This window comes from Acanthopagrus latus, chromosome 5 (genome assembly GCF_904848185.1).
Source record: "Acanthopagrus latus isolate v.2019 chromosome 5, fAcaLat1.1, whole genome shotgun sequence".
NCBI classification, from domain to species: Eukaryota; Metazoa; Chordata; class Actinopteri; order Spariformes; family Sparidae; genus Acanthopagrus; species Acanthopagrus latus.
In genome coordinates, this window is record NC_051043.1 from 11,454,536 (window position 1) to 11,478,801 (window position 24,266).

The following is a 24,266-nucleotide window of genomic DNA, read 5'->3' on the forward strand; positions in this document are numbered from 1 at the left end:
CTCCTTCTGCTGTAGTGCAAAATGTTCTCAGATTGTTGTGAATTATTGTTAATAACGGTTTAATACGTTACCCTGGCCATTCTAATGAATATAAAAAAAAAACGACATTACATCGACTGACTCTCAACTGTGACTGCATCCCTGCTTGTGGGTGACCACAGTTATTGACAAATGCATTCATAAGCTTTTATGTCTGCTCATATCAACATTTGAATGTGTTATAAACCATTTATTAAATGTTATGTAGCGCTTATAGATGCTAAACAGACAGGACAGGACACTATCGTGTGTTTAACGTGCCTCAACATACCAAGTTCACTGTATTTATTTGCATGATTTCCAGTCATTGTAGTGAGGTCATTGCTTTAGTTGTGTGTCTGGGGTGTATATGAATTTACCACACATACAGTAAGTAGCTGCACTGAGATAAGCTTTTTTTTTAATTATTGGTAGTATTATTCCACACTAATTTCCTGCCTTAACCGTTTAGCTGAGGGCTTCTGCACGTGATACTGTGACATTTCAAACTTTTATCTTTCCTCACCAGGCACGTGTCACAGTGTGGAAATAGTTCTATAAAACAAAGCTGTTCTTGTTTGTGTCTCTTAAGGAACACTGATAGCGAGCCATGCTCATAAACCATTTTAAGGAAGCTGGTTGAATCCCCATCATGTGTCAGGGGGAAGGTGACGACACACTGTTTATGATTCGGATCAGATGATGCTGCCAGCTGGTATCGATAGCAATGTTTTTGTCCTCGATTTAGAAGCACATCCTGCTGCGCTGCCTGCCAACCACATCACAACAGTGTGTACAGCTGCATTAGACATACAGTGACACAAAGGTAGCACAAGAGCCTGCAACAGTGAGTTTTGTTTTTGTGTACAAGAGAGAGTGCGAGTGAGTTATTTAAAGACATCTGAAGGTGTTTGTGATGCCGACAGATTTCTCCTGTTCTGTTTGATTCCACTGCTGGCCCACATCTTCTATCATTCCCGACAGGAATGTCTGGGATCAGTTGATGGAAGTGGAATGTGTTTTGATCACGCTTTAGTGATCCTGGGACTTTACGAGGGCCAGCTCGTGCTGATGTGGAGTGATTGATGAATACTGAGGCCGGCCTGCTGAGAAGAGACCAGACGGCTGGCAGAAGCTAGGAAGCACATTCCACCTCCACACGATGCAGCCATGAGGGACATGTTACACCGTCTGGGACCTGAGATGATGCCCTTTGAGTGTATAGCTTTACCACAACGAGCAAAATGTGAACAGTGCATTACGTCTTTAATGGGTCCACTTCATCACGCTACGTTTGTTTACTTGAATATGCTCTGAGAATTCCACTGAACCTGCTTTAGTTTGTCCTCTTGTTTCCATGTTGCCTTTTTTTTTTTTTTTTTTTTTTTTACAGTCCCACACCATGTTTTGTTTTGGTGTGGATGTTTTGTCTCCTGATCACACTACATGCAGTGCTGAAATGGTTCCTCGGCAAAGTGAGAGCTGAATGAGTAAATGTGTGCGTATTTGTGCGTGTGTGTGTGTAAAGGGACTAAGCTACAGTATTAAGTGCACACTACGATGATAATCAGTTGTATAAAGAAAAAAAAAGTGCTGTCTGGTTTTATGTTGCTTATTTTTTCTGGCAATAGTTATAAAAGACCGTTGAAGCAGCTGCGTGTGTTCTCATTATTGAGGTTTCAGCTTCTCCTGCAGGGTCATAAACAGATACACTTCCAGTTTTGATTAAATAGTGCGTTGTGTTTCACTTGGCTCTGGCACTGATTAATAGAGCACTGCGGTCTGTAGTCTGCGCATCAGTTAGCATTTTTGCACACCTGGTTCCGTGGTTTTAAAGTCTGAGGGTTTTTTTGTTGGTTTTCAGTTAACAGGCTGAAGATATTTACACATTTTGTTCTGCAACATAAAATAAATCATTAAATGTCCACTATTTAATTATAAAAGTGCTTATGTCTTAAAAACAACGCTTGCTAAATGAGATTAGATGTCATCACAAACATTAAACATCACAATGAGCACGAGACTCATCTAGTCACTAGTCCGTCTTTTACAGGCTGACTTTAGTTAAACTATTCTAACTCTAACTTCACAACTTGAACAGTGAACAATTTATAGAAAACATGTATAGTAAGTGTGTAGTTAAACTCTTAGTGGTGAATTCATGCAACCATGATGCCATCTGTTTATAGTTTTATATAGTTTATTAGCTTTTTATGTCTAGCGATAACACTTGCACTTTAAAATTCTCAAAAGTGGTGTTCTGTTCTGTGAAGATTATCTTGCTGAACCAAATGTGTAAGCATCATAAAGTTGTTTGTCACGGATTATTTTCAGCAATAATTCAAATTCCAATTCAAAAGTTCTGCACTGACTGGGATATTCTGTCGTAAGTTTAATCCATGGTCTAACACACCGTGACACAGAGTAATCCCCCCCCAGAGATCAAGTTCTCCGACCGCTAGCTTATGTAGTTTTAGCAACCTCAGAAAAGACTGCACGATAACAATACACTGCAGTATTTGCCACCAACCAAGAAACCACCATCAAAAAGCCACTCACAGTCACAAACAATGCTCAGAACAGCACCAAACTTCAGCAACAGTACAAATTAGGTCCCAGCACATAGATTGAGGCATCAAACATCTTCTAACATTGCCAGATTTTTACTGAAAAGTGAACACAGCTCACCACTCTCCTGCAGCAGCTTGGTTGTTGTGGGGAAGCCTGATGAGTCGATTACCGAGTGCAGTTAGAAATGCTCAACTCCATTCTTTTCCCTGTCCGCTCTCGATAATAACTGTTATAAACTGGTAGGCAAGACACACAGAGTGATAATCATACATTTTCATCCTTGAGCTGCGGAACTCCACTGCACTCGGTAAGCAACTTGTCAGGGCTTCCCCACAACGAGCACGCTGCTGCAGGAGAGTGGTGAGTTGTGTTCTAAAGCTACATAAGCTAGCGGTTGGAAAATTTGATCTCTCAATGTCTTGATCACTCAGTGTCATGGTGTGTTAGACCATGGATTAAATTTAGGCCGGAATATCCCTTTAAAGGACGTCATAATTTCATACTGTCTTACTTTGTTTGCATTTGTTGCTGAAATCCTTCAATCCCCACAGTGTCATTATCTTCTTACAAACTGCACCTTGGGAAGGGTTGTGACTTCGGCTCGCTGTGTGGCGGACCCTGCCACCTCTCCAGCCTCAAAACAGTGGCCTGGGGACTCATTTTCCTCTGAGCACAGCTTGTGTATTCATTTATGGGAGGAAAAAAAATATACATATGTATTTCTGAGTTTGAGTTATTGTGATAATTAAAACTCTGACTTCGAACTTCTTCTCCAAAACTACACAGTGATCCTTCAATGTGTGTGTGTGTGTGTGTGTGATCCAAACACTCACATAAACACACACACACAACTGGCTTTAACTGATAGGCCCTTAAGAGGAAATAGAGCAGGATGAAGATGTTATACGAGTTTGTGTGTGTGTGTGTGTGTGTGTGTGTGTGCGTGTGTGTGTGTGTGTGTGTGTGTGTGTGTGCGTGTGTGTGTGTGTGTGTGTGAGAGAGGGGGGGGGGAGATTGTCTGAAGTCATTCACTACAGAAGCTGTGTTATCTGTTCGGACTCGTGCGGGAGGAGAAACTGATCACAGTTGTCATCTTCGTGTTTTTTACTTCCTGGAACTCAGCGCGGCGTGTCGAGCTCAACTCCGTCTCAGCCGACCTGTGACTGTGAGGAAGTGTCTCACTTGTCGCTCAGCCGCGAGTGAAAGCGATCATTTGCGTGATCAACTTCTTCTAGGTTTCATCACCAAGGAGCCATCACACAGCCTTTAAACACGAGTGAAGTCTGTCACATTTGGAGAAGAGGTGAGTCTGCGTGTTTCTTCTAACTCTTCTGCATAAAATCAACAAAACTTAAACACAACTAAAAGACGTATTGTGCGGTGCAGTTTTAAGGGCTACTTCGGGTGACGTGTGCGGTGTATGGACCGCACGGACCGCACACAGGAGCGTGTGATGCCACTGCTAGAATGTGGTGGAAAGTGATGTCTGGTACAAGATGTTCTGCACCTGAGAGAACGAAACAAAACCAGGCCGTATTTAACACCTGAAGAAGAAGGAAAAAAACAAAATAGGTTAGACATTTAATGTGTCTTAAGGTGAAGTCCAAGCATCCCCAAGAGACCAGAGGGCTTAAAGGAGCACTGTGTAGTTTTGGAGAATAAATTCAATTTTAATAATTATGACATCAATGAGGTGATAATACGAACTCTGAAGTATTTGTTTGTTCCATAATCATAAAAAGAGGTAAATAAGGTCCCCAGACTGTTTGAAGCTGGAAAGCTGGCGGGGTCTGCCACATATAAACAAAGTAAAATAGTGTGAGATTGCATTGTCCTTTAAGGTCGGTTTGTTTATTTATATCTCATCTTTTCACGTCTTTTATTCTCATGATTTTGACTTTTAGCTCATATTTTGATTTTTTTTTTTTTCCATGTCACAAAACATCTCAATCATGTATCTGAAGAGAAAAGTGCTTTTCTGAGTTGAAGTCATGTCCTGAAGCAACTCTGGGTGTTGTGACATACTGGTATTAAGAGATAACTATGATATTTGTAAGTGAAATATTGATTTCATGCAAATAACCCCGTGCCTCTGCTTCGTCATGGTAGGTGGTGGTAATGCAGCTCAAAGGTGCACTATGTAGTTTTGCGAACTACATTTTAATTAGAAGAGAATATTTAGTTACAGAAAAAATAAACATTTCTGAGTTTTTGTTATTTCCTCATCAATATTGTGAATATGCAAATTCTGTGCTTGAATTTCTTCTCCAAAACCACACAGTGACCCGTTAATGCTGGTTGCCATCCGCTGTTAAACTCAATAAACACAAAGAGGCAGTAACAAGTTGTCACACGGGATGACAGAGAAAAGCAAATGAAATGAATTGGCCAGTGTTGGAGTATTTTAGATTTGGTGACTAATATCATAATTAATATATTGTTTTGGCCATGATAATCTGATGTAGCAACAGCAGAATGAATGAAAATCTTACTCTCCCTTGTTGAATGAATGAATCCCTGGAGTTTCTCTTACTTGTTTCATAATTCTACCTCGGGCAGCGTGTTATTGAAGGATGTGTTGCTAGCTTGGGAGAATCTCTGTTGCAGTTTATGGAGGGTTATTATTTCCTCTACTGTCCTCTGGGAGTTTTTGTTTTTGACTCACCGCTGTTGCATAAAACGTTTGAACACACTGTAACGCAACACCAAACTTATCTGACATCAACACAAATAAATACCATGGGCTCGGTGGAAGGAGACCAACAGAAACTTTATTTGTGAGTCTAACAGAATGAACACAAAACCTAGTGATAACTATCAGCCTTGAAATAACAAGTCCTTGGTATTAATATAAAGGTCTCGTCTGACCCAAAGGGAAAAGCCTGACTCGGAGAGCAAAGACCTCTGTGTTCCAGCACAGCTGTTATCTCCAAAAACTAGACGTAACCTCGAGAAACCTTCTCTCTGAGGGAATTCAGCAGCACAAAAACAGCAGATTCCTCTTTGTTAAGCCTTTTATGGGTTAGGGTTGTAGGAAGTCGCACTACAGTACGATTCACTAACTGACCAGGGGCTATATTTATCCAACCTCTAAGAATTACCATGGAAAATGCCTAAAAACTTCTTCACCTTTTTGCTAAAAGTGAAAAATGTTGGCATGAACGGCCTACAAATAAATAGCAAAAATGACTGTATTGTAATTGTTCATCATTATACATTAATTCCAAAACATGGATGAGAAGGTGTGCCCCCTCCTCTGTGTCAGAACTGCAGACATGTAATACACCAGCAGGCTAAAATGACATTTTAAAAGCTGTAATTTTGAGCCCTGTGAGGACATCACATGGACATCAATAGTGGACATCAAAAACATTTTCATCCTGGCTCTCCGGTGAATGAATTTTCAATGTCGGCAAAAAAACACGTCTTTTGATATACTGGGGGCGGCACTGGGAGAACATAACCAACCCCACACCTGCCAGCACATTCTGATTCAAGTGTTAATCCTAACCGGTGAACAGGTACACCTGCCCCTGCGTCCTACTAACAGGAAGGGAGAGCAGGTCTTCAGGGCCTTTAAATGTGCGAGTAGAAGCGTTTCATCTTTCATATTAATTCAAAATTGAACTTTTAGCTGTTGAATAAGAATCGGGGTTTGTTCGCGAAGCATCTTTGCGCGTTTCCTGCGCACGGTCTTCACGGTCACGAACGCTCGGGGCTCTGCTACGTGAGCACTTGACGCTGATAAAGTCTGCACAAACAGCTCTCCCACTGCTCCTCTGAAGGGTCAAGAGGGGCTGTTTATAGAAGACATCAGCAGCCCAAAGTCCCACAAAACTGAACACTCACACGAACGATATGGTAGACTGAAATGTGTTTATATATTTTCACATTAAAGGTGCACTACGTTGTTTTGGGGAAGACATTTCTGCCTAAACAAACTGTCTTTGTTTTCACGACTGGATAAACTGAACAAACAAACTGACCTTAAAAGACAGAACGATCTCATACTGTTTTACTTTGTTTATATGTGGTGGACCCTGCCACATTTCTAGCTTCAAACAGTGTTCTGGGGACTTTATTTTCCTCAGAGTACAGCTTGTTTATTCAGCTATGGAAAAGTTTAAATTATTCATAATAATGATAATAAGTTGAATTGTTGTAAATATGACGATTCTGGGTTTGAGAACTACATAGTGCCCCTTTAAAGCCACTGAGAGCTCATGTGACTTCATTGAATGCTAAAAAAGTATTTAGTTTTTCACCCAGACGAGTTTTAAATCCTCAAGTGTGAAAATGAATAAAGTAAGTTTACCCCACTTCATTCATAGCAAGAGTGCTGGAAATGTTTTACTCCTTATGAGGACAAATGTATTTGTATGGCGCTATTATATGTTTTTGTACTCCTTGTTGTTTTTATGAAGCAAGATGCTCTGTCATATTTCACAGAATAGATGGGACATTTCATAATATCGCCCTGATATTCTAACGAACACACGAAGTCGCCGTTTGACACAGCGCTGCTCCTCTGACTCACTCTAAAACATATCTGATGTACGTGTGTCTGGTGTAATCCACTTCCTTTATTTTAAACGCATTTCCTCTTCCTCACTTCTGCACAGCTTCATCTGCAGCAGCAGCAGCATGTCCCAGTGATGTGCGTTGTTGGCATCATCTCAGCCCCTCGAGGAGTTCATGGGAAAAAGGCGCTGAGGGGAAGGACCTGAGGGGAGAGGACAGCAGAGGAGCTTTCCACCAGGGGAGAATGGAGACTGCTGTGTCCTGCGCGTGGAGATGATCTGAAGTTAGATAAGTCAGTTGAAGCTGAGCAGGTGTGAGGGAGTTGCCGCAGCTGTCGGGACGTTTCCCGAAGTGTCGGAGGTGAGGAGGCTGAGGTCAGCGGCTGTCAGGCCGCAGCTATGGTCGTTGAGGCGAGGTTTCATCCTTCCTCATCAGTGACCTCTCCGTTTGTCTCACCATGCCGGACGACCCCACTTCCTTTGTCATTTACATCGTCCTGGAGCTGCTGATTGCTGTGTTCTCCGTGCTGGGCAATGTGCTGGTCTGCTGGGCCGTGTGCCTCAACAGCAACCTGCAGAGCATCACCAACTTCTTCGTGGTGTCGCTGGCGGTGGCCGACATCGCCGTGGGCGTCCTGGCCATTCCCTTCTCCATCATCATCAGCACCGGCTTCTGCTCCAACTTCTATGGCTGCCTGTTCATCGCCTGCTTCGTGCTGGTCCTCACCCAGAGCTCCATCTTCAGCCTGCTGGCCATCGCTATAGACCGCTACATCGCAATCAAGTTACCGCTCAGGTCAGTGGGGAGTTATCGGTCGTTACAAAGGGGGATACTTCCTGAGCGTTCGGTTCCACTTTAGAAGAAGAAAGATTCATTAAGGTTTAAAAATACTTCAGTTTATCAGCTGTATTCACTTGGATTAAAACCTATTTATCAGTGGCAAAATGTAACAAAGTACATCTACTCAAGTACTCTTTTGAGGTACTTGTACTTTAGCTTAGTATCTCCTCTTTCTGCTACTTTATACTCCACTCCTCTCCATTTTGGAGGCAAATCTTACTTTTAAATGAATCCTTTTTTACCTGACTGCACTTACTTGATAAGTTTAGTCACCAGTTGCTTTGCAGATCACATGTTGCATCACAGGCACATTAAATCTATTTATTTGATCAACAACTAGATAAAAAATAATATTGATTCTGGATATCAGATCCAATAGTCGGTTATCCCGTAGTATACATATATATATTTTCCTTCAGTCCATTTATCGCCAGAAAAATACTTTTTTTTTTACTGAAGTGGATTCAATATCAGATCCTTTTCAGATCCCTCAACTATTATCGGTTTGGATGATTTTCACTTTACAAAGTAATATTATTTCACAACATCTTTACCTTGACTCAAATATGACTTTTTATCACTGTTACTTTATTATTATGTAGTGCACTTGGTTCAACTCATGGAAAAAAATGGGTAAAAAAGAAAATGATTAACTTGATTTCACACTGAAATTTCTACTGAAAATGTTTTCGATCAGAGTTAGAAAATGGATCAGCAGAAAGAAATTATTCACACTTGCCCCTCAGGACTTCCGTAGGATGAGTAGGTAACGACTGAATTTTCATTTTGAACTTGAGCTTTCATATCTGATGATGTATTAACTGTTTCTAAGGCCTTTCGTTGCATTTTATGTGATATAAATGTTGCCAAAGGTACAAAAGTAAGAAAAAATGGAAATGTTTGATTTAGGAACAAAGAAAAGGACCTCAAGTGCATTTTTTGATATTCTTAAATGGAGAGAGTGAATTATACTTTCTCTTTCTTTTCCCATCCGCCTCTCAGTCCCAGGCGATGGAGGTCTCACAATAATACTTCATATTTCATTGCCATCTATCAGTGAAGTGTCTGACGTTTGAACCAGAAAGTCTTGGCCGAGTAACTCTGTGTCCAGAAATGGCGTCTCCCCCGAGGCAGCGTCCCCGCGGAGCAATCAGATGATTTTTGCTGTAATTGCTTATACAGACTGTGTAGCCCCCTGTGTAATCCTCCTTTAATATTCTACAGTGGAAAACACAGACCGTTTATCTTAACGTCAGCTTTGACTTAGGCTCCTGATTTGTTAGGGATAGTGTGTCTGCAGCTCGCGCTCTGACCTCATCAAACACTGACTCCAGAGCCACATGGAGCTCAGCCTTCCTGTTTTCAGTCCTTCAGCCTCCTCGTCCTGCTCCTGCTGACGATACGTGAGGGTCTCTCCGTGTTGTTCTTTGCATTACTGATGCAGGGGCTTGTTTTTGCAGCATTAACCTTTGCACTTTAACATCTCAAGAATGCGACAGAAACAAGCCAAATATCTCAGCTGCTCTCCCACACTGCGCTACAGGCGCACTCAAAATAGACTTGTTCTTTGAGGAGTCCTAGAAAGACTTGGTTTGTTTATCCTTGCTCGTTTAGTTCCGGGATGAGAAGTGCTTCCACAGAACCGTCTTCATGTTCTGTATACCCAATTAGACATTATTGTTACTATTATTATTAGATGTTTTAATATGGCTTGAGAAAGAAACCTTTCACAGTGCGTTTGTCTTCACCTCCAGGTACAACAGCTTGGTGACAGGTCAGCGAGCGCAAGGCATCATCGCCATCTGCTGGGTTCTGTCCATCATCATCGGTCTGACCCCCATGATGGGCTGGCACAAGCTGCCCAACTACACCAACAGCACCAGCGGGCCACCCTGCCCACCCGGCCTGATGAGGTGCCTGTTCGAGCAAGTGGTGGTCATGGAGTACATGGTCTACTTCAACTTTTTCGCTTGCGTGCTGATCCCCCTGCTGCTGATGCTGGCCATCTACCTGTGCATCTTCATGGCCGCGCGCCACCAGCTCAAGCTGATGGAGGTGAAAGCGCTTCACGGAGAGAAGTCGCGCTCCACGCTGCAGAAAGAGGTCCAAGCTGCCAAGTCTCTGGCCATCATTGTGGGGCTGTTTGCGGTCTGCTGGCTGCCGCTGCACATCATCAACTGCTTCACCCTCTTCTGTCCCGAGTGTAAGCGTCCTCCACCCTGGATCATGTATGTGGCCATCATTCTTTCCCACGCCAACTCTGTCATCAACCCCTTCATCTACGCCTACCGGATCCGGGAGTTTCGCCAAACCTTCCGGAGGATTATCCGGCGCCACATCTTGAGCCGGCGGGAGCCGTTAGAGAGCAGCAGCATGCGCACCTCCACCCACAACAGCATCACTGACTCCATCAGACTGAAGGCAAACGGCCTCAGCTTTGACGTTTTCAGTGAGCACAGCAGCAGCAGCTGTGAAAGCTCCTACCACTGCCCGACTCGTATCTCTCCTGTAGGGAGCGGTGTGGTGGCATTATCCCACCCCCCTCTGTCAGTCGTCATCTCCCACTGTCCTGTCCCCTGTCCACTGCAAGCCCTCAGGCAGACTCAGATCCATATAGGTCATCACCTGCAGTACGCGGAGCAGCAGCATGACTGCACCGGACCAGAAGTCACGGAGGACAAACAGAACCACAGCTCTGCCCAGGTCACATCGCTGTTCAACAAGCAGAGCAGGAAGAATTGCCTTAGTGAGGTGGCCATGATGACTTGACCTATGAACAGGAGGGAATACTCGCTATGCAGGAAGAAATCAATGTCACCTCAGCTGCAACTCTCAAAGGAATCGAGACGAGTCCTGATCCACAATGGAAATTAAATGGGAGCACTCTAGTTAGTGACTTCCAAATTTAAACCAGACTGAAAGGCTGAAACCACTGCTAGTAGGACAAATAGCGTGAGCTGCTTCTTAAAGGCAAAGTTCACCCAAAAATGACATTCAGTCATTATCTAATCAGGCCCATGCTGATGGAAAGTCAGGTGAAGTTTTGTAGTACACGAAACATTTCTGGAGCTTCCCAGCAAAACAGTGGTGCAGCATTATCGTAAACAACTGAAGTGAAATGTGAAATGTGAAAAGAAGCAATCAAAGAAGTCCCTGGAAGCCCCGTGATCCCAAAGTAATTTGAAAAAAACTTGGAGGTGCAGTCGAGCTTGTGCACCCACTTAATGGAGTGCACACTAATGTTTTTAGCAGCTACAGTGAATATTTTGACTAAGAAAAGGATGTAAATGACATCTTATCAAAGCAATTCGGAATTTTCCAGGAACTTGGATTATGAGCTGTACGGACCTATTTTTTAAAAAAGTTTTAAAATGATCTACTTTAGTTGTTTAGGAGAATGATGCTATTTGTTGTGAGGCTCCTGAGAGGTTGATTGACTTTTTCATCCGCATAAATGGAGGGTTTATAATGAACACCTTCTTTCTTTTTTGGTGAACTATTCCTTTAACACATGACCAAGAGTGGTTCAAATCGACTGAGCGACTGCCAGTTCTCGTTATTAAGGTGCCGGTGCTTGTGGCATCAGTTTCAACGAAAAAAGAGAACAAGATGCTTTTACTTGCTCTTTGCAGACAGAGTTCAATCCAAATCACTCTTACCAGTAAAATATGGGACTGGACAGAGTGGAAAAGGCATTGATTATTGCCTTTACAGGATATTTCTCCTAATTTAACTGTATTTAAACAATACGACAAACTGTGAGAGTAAATTCCATCCTGCCACTCCTGGTGTGAGCAGGGCTTTGGCTGAATACTTATGAATTAAATTATTGAAACATTTTTCAGGGATATGGACGTAAACACACTCTAATGGATTTCAGCTTTTGCCACTATGAAGGATCCTGCACAGAGGATTGTGTGTGACACAATTGTGCACCATCATTTGCACTATTTTTAGATTCGCCACATCCTGAGGACCTGCGAGGTGCACAGACCGTGATGCCAACCTGCTTAGCAAAGTTCCCGCTCATGTGCTTAAAGATAAATGTTTTTTACACAGAGATGTGTGTGCCTTTTGATTTCGATCATCGCTAAAAAACATTTGTGTCTGTGATGTTTCATGCAGCAGAGGACTGAAAGTTGGTGATGCAATGCTGAAATGTACCCTTGTATTTTTATTTGCTGTGTGAGACGATGTGACTTGACTATATGCTTATTTAAGTGATATCAATGCAAACTTTTGAGATAGTTTGATGTGGATGGGAGATGTTCTGAAGAAAATTGTGAACGATAACATTTCAGATTCATGGAGGAAGTCTGTGAAGTTCAGTGCAGCTATCGCCTTCTGTGATCTCACATGCAGGCTTGCACAAAGATCTGTCTTTAAATAAACCTTTTAACTGTGCTTTTAATTGTACTTTCAGAATTTGTGTTCCGCAACAGCCACAAAATGTTCCCAGCCATTATTCAGTGGCAGTAGGAGCAGCTTCAGGCTTCCCACTGGCATTTTCAGCTGACAGTTGTTTTTCATATCAGATCTAGGAGTCTATAGAACTGAGTCACAGATCTGGTTTGCTCCTTCTGGGAAATAGTTCATTAGGCAGTCAGACTATCTTTGGAGTTCTTTATTTTCCCAGCTCTAATCGTAATTCCCCTGTGAGTTCAGGTTACAGGGTGCAGGGCCCACTTTTCTTTGAAAGCTCCCTGAGGGGCCTTCATTGCTTTTTTTTTTTTTTTTTTTAAAAGATTCACGCAGAGACCTCCCGAGTCCTCGCACTGTGCTGCTGTCCTGTGTGGTAACATCTTGTCTCCTCAGCTGGGTCGGATCGAGGTTAGGATGCAACATTCTAGGCCATTACAGCTCGACTGGAGCGCTGGTGAGAAGTTAATTTTCATTAAAGAGCCATAGATGTGTCTTCTTGTGAGAAATCATTTTGCTGAGAGCTGTTCTAATCAGTATTCTATATTAAAGAAATAGCTTGACATTTTGGGAAGTTTGCTCATTTTTTAACTTGTTGAGTGTTAGTATCAGCCACAACATTACACCACCTACTTCATACTGTGCAGGCAGGCTCCTCTTGTGCAGCCAGAGCAGTTCTGACCTGTCAAGACAAGGCTTTGACACTTAAATAAATGTAATACAATTATGACAAAGTAACAGTAATCAAGTAACAGTAATCAAGGACCTCTGAACTCGGATTAGATATTAGTGCACTGGCACACAGTGCATTTGTTTGTGTGTAAATGTAACTAAACTTCAGCCAGATGATCCTGAGTCAACAGGTAATAAAAAACCATCAGCGGAGGGGAAAGTACTGACTGACCAGCAGGCCTACAGTAGCTCTCTGAGGCCTCTTGCTGGTCAAAGCTGAGTTTACAATGAGAAAAAAAAAAACATTTAAGGAACGTCCCATTTGTAATAAAGGTTGAGTCTAATTTCCAACTCGTCAAATACACTGGGGTGGCGACCATCCTGACCAACATTCCCAACACATCAGTATTTCACAAGATGGGAATGAGGATCAAAAATCAACCTTTAAATCAATTTATGAAATTGGTTTGTAATTTTTTTCTGTTGCAGAACTGCTAAGGAAACTGTAAAAATTCCAACAAAGAGAAAGAAGAGACAAGGTTGGACAAAGATCAACAAACCAGGAGCAAAACATCCCTGCAAATACCAAAAAAAAAAAAGAAAGTAAAGAGAAGAAACCCACCAAATCAAATAGATTCTGTACAAGTCACGACAGACATTTAAGTCTTATTTCTTTTCTGTAGAAAACCTGAAAGAAAATCTGATTTACTCATGCATGGGAACAGAGACAGAGATGGGGCCAAATAACATGAAAAAACAGGAATAAGAGCTAGTAAATCCCTGTTATGAAGTCTGAATAGTATGAAAATAATATGAGTGAAAAGATAAATATGGAGGAAACTCCGAGAAGACCCCATGGAACCATTAAAACCTAAAGTCCAAAGTCAGTGCACAAATATTTGGTTCACAAACACAAGTCCCAAATGAACCCAATATAAACATGGCATCATTTGGATTCTTTATGACTAAGTTTGAGTTTCCATATTTTTAATAGAATCGAGATCATAGGGGCATTTAGCTCCTAATTTAATTCCAACATTTTACTTGCCATTTGTCCCAATCATATTATAGGGGACATAGATTATATATTCATATCTGCTTTTTACAGACGTTTTAATCATAAATAGATTAGAGGAAAACGGTGACTAAATGCTCTATGATAATCTGTAGATTAGTTGGGTGACAATCTCCTATATTTGAAGATTTGACTGTTTTTGTGACACCTGTTCCTTTTTCGTGGGTTAATTTTGATTGGATGTCAACACTATAACAGCTGTGATGGCGGACCCTCACAGCTGGATTTGATCGTCTTTGATTGTCTATTGACTATCACGCAGACGAAAGCGGAGTACTGAAACGCGTTCATTTTTTGCCCAAAATAAAACATTTACACTTGTTTTCTCTGAGAGTGCAGGAGATCTTTGCAGTGGTGCGGTCTGCAATTTTATTTCCACAATTCGGCATTAAGTACAATACATTTGAGATGTTTTCTTTCCTTGTAAAAAAGTGTCCATTTACTTCGCGGCATCGCTGTGAGAGCCTGTTATTTGTTTGGAGAAAGTCACCGGACTCCCTTTTTAAAAAACGCTGAATTTGGAAAATGTAGTGTTTGGAGACACTGTGTAAACTTGGTAAAACGTCTACGGCTATTTGAATTTGTTTATTGTTCCTTCTTGTAAATTCGGCATTAAGTACAATTCGTGAAGATGTTTATTTAATTGTTAAAAATCAAATTCTTCGCGGCATCGCTTTAAAAGCCTGCTATTTCTTTAGAAAGTCGTCGGATTCCCTTGTAAAAAAACGCTCCTTTTTTTTATTAACTTTAGCATGTGGAGAAACTGTATAATCTCGGAGACGCTCTCCAAGAACACATTCTTAACTGTTTCTTTTTGTTCATTCGATCTATAATCTATCAGGTTTACCCCCCCACCCACACACACACAGAGGGGCGGAGGCTCACGTAATGTTAATGACTGACAGAGCCTCAATAAACAGCCGCTCGGTCGTCTTCCCGAAGACATTAACCTGCGTCTGACAGCGTGTTAACCGCAGATTATATAACGACTGTAACACACAAGCCGAGCACACATTTTGCTCCCCGCAGACTCTGAGCCGTGAAGCCCAAAATCGAAGACGAGCGCAGAAATGTCCGCATGTGAGTTTGAATCGCTGGAGAAGTCCCTGGAGACTCACCTGCCGGAGGCCGAGCTCCGAGAGGTGCAGCGCATCTTATTCGGGAAGGAAACGAGGTGAGTTATCGCGAGATGTTAGATTACATGAATGTTTTTACTTCTACCGTCTCTACTCAAGTTGTTCCTGGTGAATAATTGCTGTGCTGAGTGGACTTTGGTCAGTCTAACATTTAACTTAAACTTCCAAAGTGAGGCTCACCCAATGGTTTCAAACTATTTACATGCGGTTTCTGTGTCCATAAAGGCAGCACGCTTATTAATAATTATGATAATAGCGTTATTGCTTAGTGTCTGTCCAGCCCACGAGCTGTAACTACAGAAGTATCTTCAATAACACACAGGAGAATATAATGCACTGAAGAAGGAAGACACCAATAGACATACATTTTATTATCGACTAATCCAGAGAGATTATTTATTCATTGGTTGCAGAACTATTATTTTCATAACTGAGTAAACAAGCTGTTCTTAGAGGAAAATAAGATCTCCAGAACACTGTTTGTAGCTAGGAAGGTGGCAGGGTCCGCCACATTTACACAAAGTATAAAACTGTGTTTTGCTTTTAAGGTCGGTTTGTTTATTCGGTCTTAAATGAAGTTTGTTTATTTTACTTTGTTTAGACACACTTAAAAAATCAGTCAGTGAAGATCCAACACTTTCTTCCCCAGAACTACATAGTGCACCTCTAAATGATTAATCAGTCATTAAACTAATTTGTGTTGATGGACTAAACACTAAATGTACTAATCTCTAACACAAACTCATGTCACCAGGGTCAATGTGGTTCATGTAAGCATACCGTCCAGTTGTCAGTGTGACCCCACTCTTGTCACAGACTGTAATATTCAAGAGCAGGAACTCTGCCTGAGAGCGACTGACACAAACATTTAATCATTGCGCTCGGTCATTATGAAGAATTAGTGTTAAATGTTCTTACTGCTGTGAGGTTCGGGTGTCATCTGTGACAGGAAGTTGGACCTCCCGTCATGTGCTGTGGACGCTGCCTCTGAGCGTGACTTTGAGCTGAAGGGTTATGGGTTTGAAGCTGCTCAGGAACAGCTGAGGCCACCCAGACGGATCCGCGTGGGACTCATTCAGCACCGCATCGTTCTGCCCACCGATGCCCCCATCCTGGACCAGGTACGGACTCAGACCACTGGCTGTATGAAAGATGAACTGTGCTTTCCTGAAAGTGTCTTAAACTTCTTTCTAATGGCCAGCAGGAGGCGACTCCACTGGTTTCAAAAAGAAGTCTGATTGTCAACTTATGAGAAAATTACCCTCCTTCTCACCTGATTAATTTCCTTAATAGACAATTTCCTAACAAGTTTATGGTCTCGGTCACTAGTTTCAAGTCTTCTTCAACACAGCATGATGCTCATTTGTTCATTTATACTTACAACACATGTTATCAGACCTGTTGTAGTGCACAGACAGACAGCATGCTGTACATCTGATATTAACTGTTCAGGTAACAGGTATAAATCCTCTGGTTGTCCCCTCCACAGATTAACGCCATGCATAACCGGGTTGGTGAAATGGTCGAGGTGGCAGCCATGTGCGGTGTCAACATCATCTGTTTTCAGGAGACCTGGAGTGAGTTCTGTCATGAGTCAGAACTGCACTGTACAAATGAGCCAGTCCGATTGACTAACCTGTCTCATGCCGTCCACAGCCATGCCCTTTGCTTTCTGCACCCGCGAGAAACATCCATGGACGGAGTTTGCGGAGTCTGCTGAGGAGGGAAACACCACACGCTTCTGCCAAGAGGTGAGATCCGGCTACAGAGCTCTGCCACAGTGCAATGACACGCTTTACTACTGAACACCAGCCCACTGACACTGCAACTCTGTCATTAGCTGGCCAAAAAGTACAACATGGTAGTTGTTTCACCAATTCTGGAGCGAGAAGAGCTGCACGACACTCTGTGGAACACAGCAGTGGTGATCTCCAACTCTGGGAGAGTGCTGGGAAAGAGCAGGAAGAACCATATCCCCAGGATCGGAGACTTTAATGAGGCAAGCGTGTGATTTACTGTTACACTATGTGACCCACTGCACTGTCTGAAATTAACATCACCATGTTTATTCACACTCAGTCTACATATTATATGGAGGGCGACACCGGCCACACGGTGTTCCAGACACAATTTGGGAAGATAGCTGTGAACATCTGTTACGGGCGCCATCACCCTCTCAACTGGTTCATGTACAGTATGAACGGAGCCGAGATCATCTTCAACCCTTCTGCTACTGTCGGTGCTCTCAGGTAAGAGACGAAATTTAGTAACTAAAGAGGGGTGTAATCTAAGCTGCTGGGCTGTTTCTAGCCCTCTTTGCAGTTCCTATGATCAAATATTATATGCATTCATGTGCTCTGTGTGGTAATTTTGAACACAAATTATTCTTAGATTATGCAACATGTAATTGATCAATGTATTGTGTTTGAGTGCCTTAGTAGTTGTCTGCTTTGCACTCCAATCCTTGATTTTGTGATTTTAAAAAAAAAACTACTAAACCTATTGCTGCTGTAAACTGTACAAAAGTTTGTTGTAACGTACATATAGAACAGTAATATGTGTCTTTCTTTCTACAGTGAGCCCATGTGGCCTATAGAGGCCAGGAATGCAGCAATAGCTAACCACTGTTTCACTTGTGCAATCAACCGCGTTGGGATGGTAAGCCAGTGTCTTTAACTGCTTTGTCACCAAACGGCAGGGCTGTAGACAAGATGTACTGCAGAACTGAGTCCTGCATGTGTCGCTTTTTGAATAAAAAGTATTTTTCTTTTGTTTATTTTAAACCTGGTTTCCTAAGAAAAAAAATGGCCACCTGTAGGTGCACTTCGTAGTTTTGATCAAGAGATCTTAATTGACTGATTAATGCCTAAATTAAACTGAAACAAAGTCACCTTGCTTTTTATGACTGAATAAACGAACTGATCTTAAAGGACAACACAGTTTCATACCGTTTTACTTTGTTTATATATGGCGGACCCTGCCACCTTTCTAGCTTCAGTGTTCTGGACCTTACTTTCCTCTGAGAACAGCTTGGTTAATCAGCTGTGGAAAAAGATGAATAGTTCTGAGTTTGCATCATTAATATTTTGACTATTAAAATTCTGAGATTCAGTTTCTTCAACTAATATAGTGGCTTTTTTGAAACAATGTAAATTGATAATTATATCAGTTATTTTTTTCCAGTGGCCATTTCATCATCACTGATTATCAACCTACAGACTTTTTCCACACCTGATTCTTCTTAAAATGTAAAGTTACACATAGCAATAGGCTGTAACACCTTCTACATCCCGACACTGAAGGCAGGTCAGTCGATGGTAGCTACAGGCCTGCGCAGGTGTGTCCACTCACCTGCTGAATAATCCCTGTTGGAGCATGTAACTTTATGTACATTCTTGTATTTCACAGGAACATTTCAAAAGTGAGTTCACATCCGGTGATGGAAAAAAAGGTAAGAGATTGTGCAAGTTTAATATGTAACTACAAGATGCTGTATGTAAGAATCTACCACTTTCGTAAATTCATAATTAAAACAAATATCGGGCAGCCTACCACCAGATTAACCACTAACTGTGGCTGCTTTTAAGCAAGTTAGCGCAGTTAACCATGACTTGAGTGTGACCAGACTGTGGGCTTGAAGCACTGCAGGTATAAAAATGATGATCGTTCATTTGAATGTTTTTAAAATTAAATTTTAATTTCTTGAAAATGAATCTAAACTTGCACTAATAACTTTATTTTTTAGGATAACCTTTGCTGGTCTTTTGTAGCTGTCACTGGTGGGGTGAATTATTTCAGTACCACTTACTGACAGCTGCCTTACTTCTGCAGCTCACCATGACTTTGGACACTTCTATGGATCCAGTTATGTGGCTGCTCCTGACGGCAGCCGCACCCCTGGGCTCTCTAGGACGTCTGATGGACTTCTGGTGGTAGAAATGGATCTAAACCTGAACAGACAAATCAGCGACAGATGGAGTTTTAAGGTAAATATCAAGCGGACATGCATATTTTTAAGCAGCCTTGGTGTACGTTCCATTTTGAGCTGCTTTTAAGAAAGATGGTTTCTTTTGTCCTGCAGTGACTGGATTGTTGGCAAAGGTTTTTTGTGTTGTACTGTAGACATTATTATGATGGAAGCACAATGTGTTCTAATGGACTTGTGTTCATCTTTCTGTCTACTTTCTGTGCAGATGACTGGGCGGTATGCTGAGTATGCAGAGAAACTTACAAAGGCTGTCACACATGACTTCAAACCCAACATAGTGAAGGAGTAGATGGTATTCCACTATAGTCCATGAATGAAACACACCAAGTTCAGTCTTTTTCATTTCATTTGACATTCTGTCTTTGTACTTGTCAGTTTATCTCAGAAAACATATTCAAAGTTAAAGCTGTGCTGTTTTTTTCATATATATTGGATAAATAACTATTTGATTGTTGATTTGACTCAAGCCTGGATGTTTCTGCTCTGTCAAGGTAACAATGAGCACTGTAGCCAAAGATGACAATTATGGGATAATACTAAATGCTAAAACCAAATTGTAACAGTACCACAAATGGAGAGGAGTCCGAAAGTCAATGACCTGACTTTGTAATGTTACACAGAACCATCTATCTTATCATATGCTTGGCTAACAGAAGCCACTGTAAGACAAAGGTCAAAATAGGCCAAATAAGCCAACAGCAGCGGAGTGTAAATCATTCATGTTTACACATTTAACCTGTTTTTTTGAATAATTAATTTACTGTTAAAGCAGTCTGTTTCCATGTCAATTAGTTTAGAGTCGGTTTAGATTATTCTGCAGAGTACTGTGATCATGCGCCTGGGTGCCACAGCTGGTGCTCAGAGTGGTGAAGCTTTAAAACCTAAAATTCAGTTAGTGTTTTTGCACATTGTGTCCCCTCATCTCAAAGTCAGTGAGTTTTTTTACTTGGTTTCCACAGGTTTAGATATTTAAACATTTTGTTCTACGACATTAAATACATCATTAAATGTCGTGCAGTTGATCCAATTACTGGATAACTGGGTGATCCAGTAATTGGAAGGATGCTAGTTTGGCACTGCAAATTGTCAATATGAACCCCGAACGGCTCATGATAAGCACGTTGGCAGAGGGACAATGGGTGTATAGAGTGGTCAGTGGATGTAAGGAACAATAAATATTCATGTATCAAGAAAAAAAGTCAAGGATGTGTCATATTTTCAAACTCTTTAATTACAACATCATAAATGCAGCTCTGTTTCATAAAAAATAAAGTCTGTGGTTGTAACAACCAGAATATCACTTTTCATAGATCCAGAAAAGCTATTTCATGGTTACATTTCATTTAAATAACACAATTATGTCAGGTTTGAAAAGCATAGTGCAAAAAACATGTACATAATACCAAAATTAAAAAATACAACTGAGGGACAATGAGGAAATTACCCAGTCTTCACTGCTTTCAAACAGACGGAGTCCAAATTACACCTTTTGTTCTGCAACATGATCAAAACAACCGAACAACGCAGCCATGACTCCAAAACACAAGATGAGCTGTTTTCATTCCAGTGAAGTGAGGGAAACTGATTTCATGTTTCAGTGTGTTCTTCTGCAAGTAGACTGACTTTCATAGACATGCTTTGGAGTATTGCATTGAACTAAGTTTGTCAATTGATGTGCATGTCACACATTTGGGCATTAATTACCTGAGACTCTCAAATGCAACTACTTCCTGTATTCCCTGTTGATAAAATCATCAGAATAAAAAGCGGCGGACAGTTAGCAGGATTTCTTCAAAAGGCAGGTGGAGGTGAGGCTTCAGTTACATCACTACTGAACAGCACAGCTAAATTGGATATACTAAATGTTGCCATCATCAGCCCTGAATTATGTGCACATTATTTCCTGGTAATTCCTATTCTATGTCACGATTCCCACATTTCATCCATTTTCTGAAATACTCAGCTCACAGTTTGACATTTGAATAGCTTCAAATACATGAGCAACCAGAGTCATTAAAACTGAACAAAGACACAATACAATTCATTTGAACTAGCTGCTCATTAAACAAAGAGTTCAGTTTATATTATTGAACCTCTCAGCTGTTAATCCTTCAGGGGTTGTATAGTAGTGACTGTATAGAAGGGAATAAGAGCAGTGAATCTGCCTCTCATGAGCAATTAGCACCAAAGAAGATGGCCCAGGGCATCTTAGACAGTGGACAACAGGTGGAGCCACGAGTCCAACACTGTTGACCTGCAGCATCAAGTCACTACAATGATGAGCTGACAAAGAGTGAAATTTTAAATCCAATCACCACAGTCCATCAACTCTCCTTAAAGACGAACAGGATGTCCTCATCTGTCCCATAGCTTCGCCGAGCCTCCTCGAAGTTACTGATGCTGGTGCAGCACACCCCTGAATGAGAAACACGCACACACACACCTGTCAGAAGATTACAGTACCTCGATGATGAATCCTGTTGACTTTGGTAATTCCTGACTTGTTTTCTAACAAGAGGTTCCCATTTGTTATCTTGAGAGAGGTCTCAGGAGCTACTCGACAGATCAGAATTTTTCTGCAGCCAGAACCTGACTTGATGATTCCTTAAAGGGGCACTTTGTGGTTTTGAAGAAGAAATTTTAACTCAGAATGTTAATATTTACATCCTTACTGAGATAAAAATACAAACACAGAAATATGCATGTTTTCCATAACTGAATAAACAAGCTGCTCTCAGAGGAAAATAAGGTCCTAGAACAGTGGTTGAAGCTAGGGTCTGCTACATATAAACAGAAAAGTATGAAATTGTGTTGTCCTTTAAGGTAATTTTGTTTATTAAGTCATGAAAACAAAGACAGTTTATTTTGTTTGTTGGGCATTAAAAAAAAATTAGGATCTTTCTCTTTCTCCCCCAAAACTACACAGTGCTCCTTTAACTTTTCATCAAGTGCAAATATCAATGGATTGTGACCAAATTCTCTAAAAACTTCCTTATAATCTAACATTTTGTGCTCAGTAGTAATTTGCTAATGGTAGCATGCAAACACACTTAACAGAGTGAACATTACACCTGCTAAAAATAAGCACGTTAACATGATGCTGGCATTCAGCTCAGATCATGCTGTACCCACAGAGCTGCTGGCAGGATTTTATCTTGTTGTGTAAAGTTTCATTTTGCATGTTTAATCACACATTCGTCTTGTAATCCTGATTTCAATAGTTGGCAATTGCTCAAACTGTTGTTTTGAATGCATACATTAAAAGGGCAATATGTAGTTTTGAAGACATTCAAACCCAGAATTTTAATATTAACAATATTGATGTCAGAAATATATATTTTTCCCATAACAAGCTGTTGGTCCCTGGAACACTGTTTCAGTTTGTTTAGGCATAAAACAAATCAGATAGTGAAGATCTTTCTCTACTGACTGATTCCCCAGAATTACATAGTGTACCTGTAAGAAACAGCTTTTGTCAGGGCACCAAATAACCACAGCCGTCAATTAGCCGTACTATTTTTTTATTCAAAACCTGTAATGGCTCACCCTGCCTGTGCTTTCGACATATGAGAGTTTACTCACGGTCAGAATAAGCAGGGTTGTTGTAGAAAACACAGCCAGTGGTCCTGTTGTAGCCGCACACAACCACAAAATGACCCTGGTATTCTGGCTTCCTGCAGAAACACTTCTGACCCACAGGCAGGAAGCAGCAGTATTTGACAGGCGATGAGCAGAGCTCACACGTCAAAACGACAGCGTTGACCAGGACAATGGCGACGTGGCCCTGCTCCAGATGAGACTGGATTTCCTGAACCGTCACAGAACTACAGAAACATTATCACAGACACATATCAGGTGTTAGGTTTACTTTATCTGAGGCAAAAGCAGGTGGGGGTTGTCCATATGATTAATAAGTAACAGACAACTCACCATTTCTTCACCGTCACACCTTTGCTGTCTGCTTTAAGGAAAAGCTCATTCACTCGGTCTTCTTCTGTATCAAAGTGTTTTTTATAAAAGGACTGCAAACCACAGTAAAGACAACAAAGTCACACACAGAACTAGGTGCATTCAAATCTGTTTGGGAGAACACGGACAGCATAGACTCTTCAAAGTACCTGATTTCTAAAGCCCTTATCGACACCCAGAGTCTGGGTACAAAAGCAGTGTTTAATTCCTAGATGGCACATGAGGTAGGCCAGGTCAATAGTCCACACACTCTCTGTGAGCTTCAGCTCCCAGCATGCTCTCTGAAACTCCTCATCACTCACAGGATGGAGGTACCTGCAACAATACACGGTGACAGCCTGTAAATGACTTACATGCATAGCTGTGTCTATCAGAGGCATAGTTGTGTTTATACATAACGCAAAATGATTCACATATATGATTTAGAAGTTGAAAACGTGACTGTGCACTCACTTCAGGACCATCCTGGAGCAGGCTAACCCACAGTCCCAGTGGTACAGCTGCCGAATGACGGGTACATTCAGCAAGACGGCATCCTCTGAGAAAACCCGAGGTGTTAATATTAGTTGGTCTTTAATATCTGTGAACTGATGCTGCTATCAGAACACGATGCTCGCTAGCTTAATAGCAAGAAATTGTTGATATCAGGTCGTGTTACTCACCTGTCATTCTGTTGATTTCTTTCTAGGACAACCAGCCAACTAGCTAACTCAAGACAAGCTGGTCAGTCTTATTTACAGCACCAGTGCCGGGGTTGGGTTTCCTCATCGATGCTAACTGGGAGAAGCCAGCTGCCCAGCAGCAAGTTTAGCTCTCAGGCTAACAGTTACATTAACTAAGCTGCCAACACAGCGGGGCTCGCTCTTCGGCGCACACCGCTGCTAGACATACAGTTATTCGGTTAACTAAAAAAAAAATAAGGGTTAAAGTTAGAAAATTATATTTTATCAAGTTTAAATGACGGTGCCTAAAGGCTCGTCTGCTTCCACTTCTCAGTAGCTCGCTAGCATACTAGACTGTTGTTCTTCTTCTGGGGTGCAGCTTCTTGTGTTTGGTT

The 24,266-nt window shown here is 41.5% G+C and overlaps 3 protein-coding genes and 1 long non-coding RNA gene across 5 annotated transcripts; 2 read left to right on the plus strand and 2 right to left on the minus strand.

The window, feature by feature from the left end:
• Positions 1 to 3,637: 3,637 nt before the first annotated feature.
• adora2aa (adenosine A2a receptor a) lies at positions 3,638 to 12,354 on the plus strand. Its single transcript, XM_037099348.1, has 3 exons — positions 3,638 to 3,892; positions 7,212 to 7,905; positions 9,705 to 12,354. The coding sequence occupies exons 2-3, from the start codon at positions 7,568 to 7,570 to the stop codon at positions 10,717 to 10,719; spliced, it is 1,353 nt and encodes a 450-aa protein (XP_036955243.1). The 5' UTR covers positions 3,638 to 3,892; positions 7,212 to 7,567; the 3' UTR covers positions 10,720 to 12,354.
• A 205-nt stretch (positions 12,355 to 12,559) lies between these two features.
• LOC119020175 lies at positions 12,560 to 13,054 on the minus strand. The gene is made up of 2 exons (XR_005075240.1): positions 13,003 to 13,054; positions 12,560 to 12,823 (listed from the first exon to the last, which is right to left on the minus strand). It is a non-coding gene; the product is annotated as an uncharacterized LOC119020175 (long non-coding RNA).
• Positions 13,055 to 14,353: 1,299 nt separating this feature from the next.
• On the plus strand, positions 14,354 to 19,701 carry upb1 (ureidopropionase, beta). 2 transcript variants are annotated; one of them, XM_037097318.1, is made up of 11 exons: positions 14,354 to 14,672; positions 15,146 to 15,290; positions 16,202 to 16,373; positions 16,742 to 16,829; positions 16,909 to 17,003; positions 17,093 to 17,251; positions 17,332 to 17,501; positions 17,829 to 17,910; positions 18,661 to 18,703; positions 19,084 to 19,238; positions 19,446 to 19,701. In XM_037097318.1, exons 2-11 carry the CDS (start codon positions 15,187 to 15,189, stop codon positions 19,527 to 19,529), a joined length of 1,152 nt encoding a protein of 383 aa, XP_036953213.1. In that variant the 5' UTR covers positions 14,354 to 14,672; positions 15,146 to 15,186; the 3' UTR covers positions 19,530 to 19,701. The 2 variants fall into 2 exon arrangements, with proteins under 2 accessions (XP_036953213.1, XP_036953214.1); XM_037097319.1 differs by having other exon boundaries at positions 14,358 to 14,470.
• Positions 19,702 to 20,450: 749 nt separating this feature from the next.
• gucd1 (guanylyl cyclase domain containing 1) lies at positions 20,451 to 24,223 on the minus strand. Its single transcript, XM_037097320.1, has 6 exons — positions 23,872 to 24,223; positions 23,663 to 23,747; positions 23,359 to 23,524; positions 23,171 to 23,262; positions 22,823 to 23,064; positions 20,451 to 21,656 (listed from the first exon to the last, which is right to left on the minus strand). The coding sequence occupies exons 1-6, from the start codon at positions 23,876 to 23,878 to the stop codon at positions 21,565 to 21,567; spliced, it is 684 nt and encodes a 227-aa protein (XP_036953215.1). The 5' UTR covers positions 23,879 to 24,223; the 3' UTR covers positions 20,451 to 21,564.
• Positions 24,224 to 24,266: the final 43 nt, after the last annotated feature.

Bases quoted from the DNA above. Each gene is read 5' to 3' on its own strand.
- upb1 (XM_037097318.1), top strand. From the start codon at position 15,187: ATGTCCGCATGTGAGTTTGAATCGCTGGAGAAGTCCCTGGAGACTCAC. The intron at 16,830-16,908 runs GTGAGTTCTGTC...TGCCGTCCACAG, and splicing joins CTGTTTTCAGGAGACCTGGA to CCATGCCCTTTGCTTTCTGC. The intron at 17,004-17,092 runs GTGAGATCCGGC...CTCTGTCATTAG, and splicing joins CCACACGCTTCTGCCAAGAG to CTGGCCAAAAAGTACAACAT.
- adora2aa (XM_037099348.1), top strand. From the start codon at position 7,568: ATGCCGGACGACCCCACTTCCTTTGTCATTTACATCGTCCTGGAGCTG. The intron at 7,906-9,704 runs GTCAGTGGGGAG...CTTCACCTCCAG, and splicing joins GCAATCAAGTTACCGCTCAG to GTACAACAGCTTGGTGACAG.
- gucd1 (XM_037097320.1), bottom strand. The intron at 23,263-23,358 runs GTACTTTGAAGA...TGTGGTTTGCAG, and splicing joins ATAAGGGCTTTAGAAATCAG to TCCTTTTATAAAAAACACTT. The intron at 21,657-22,822 runs GTGAGTAAACTC...TTTCTCATTCAG, and splicing joins CAACCCTGCTTATTCTGACC to GGGTGTGCTGCACCAGCATC.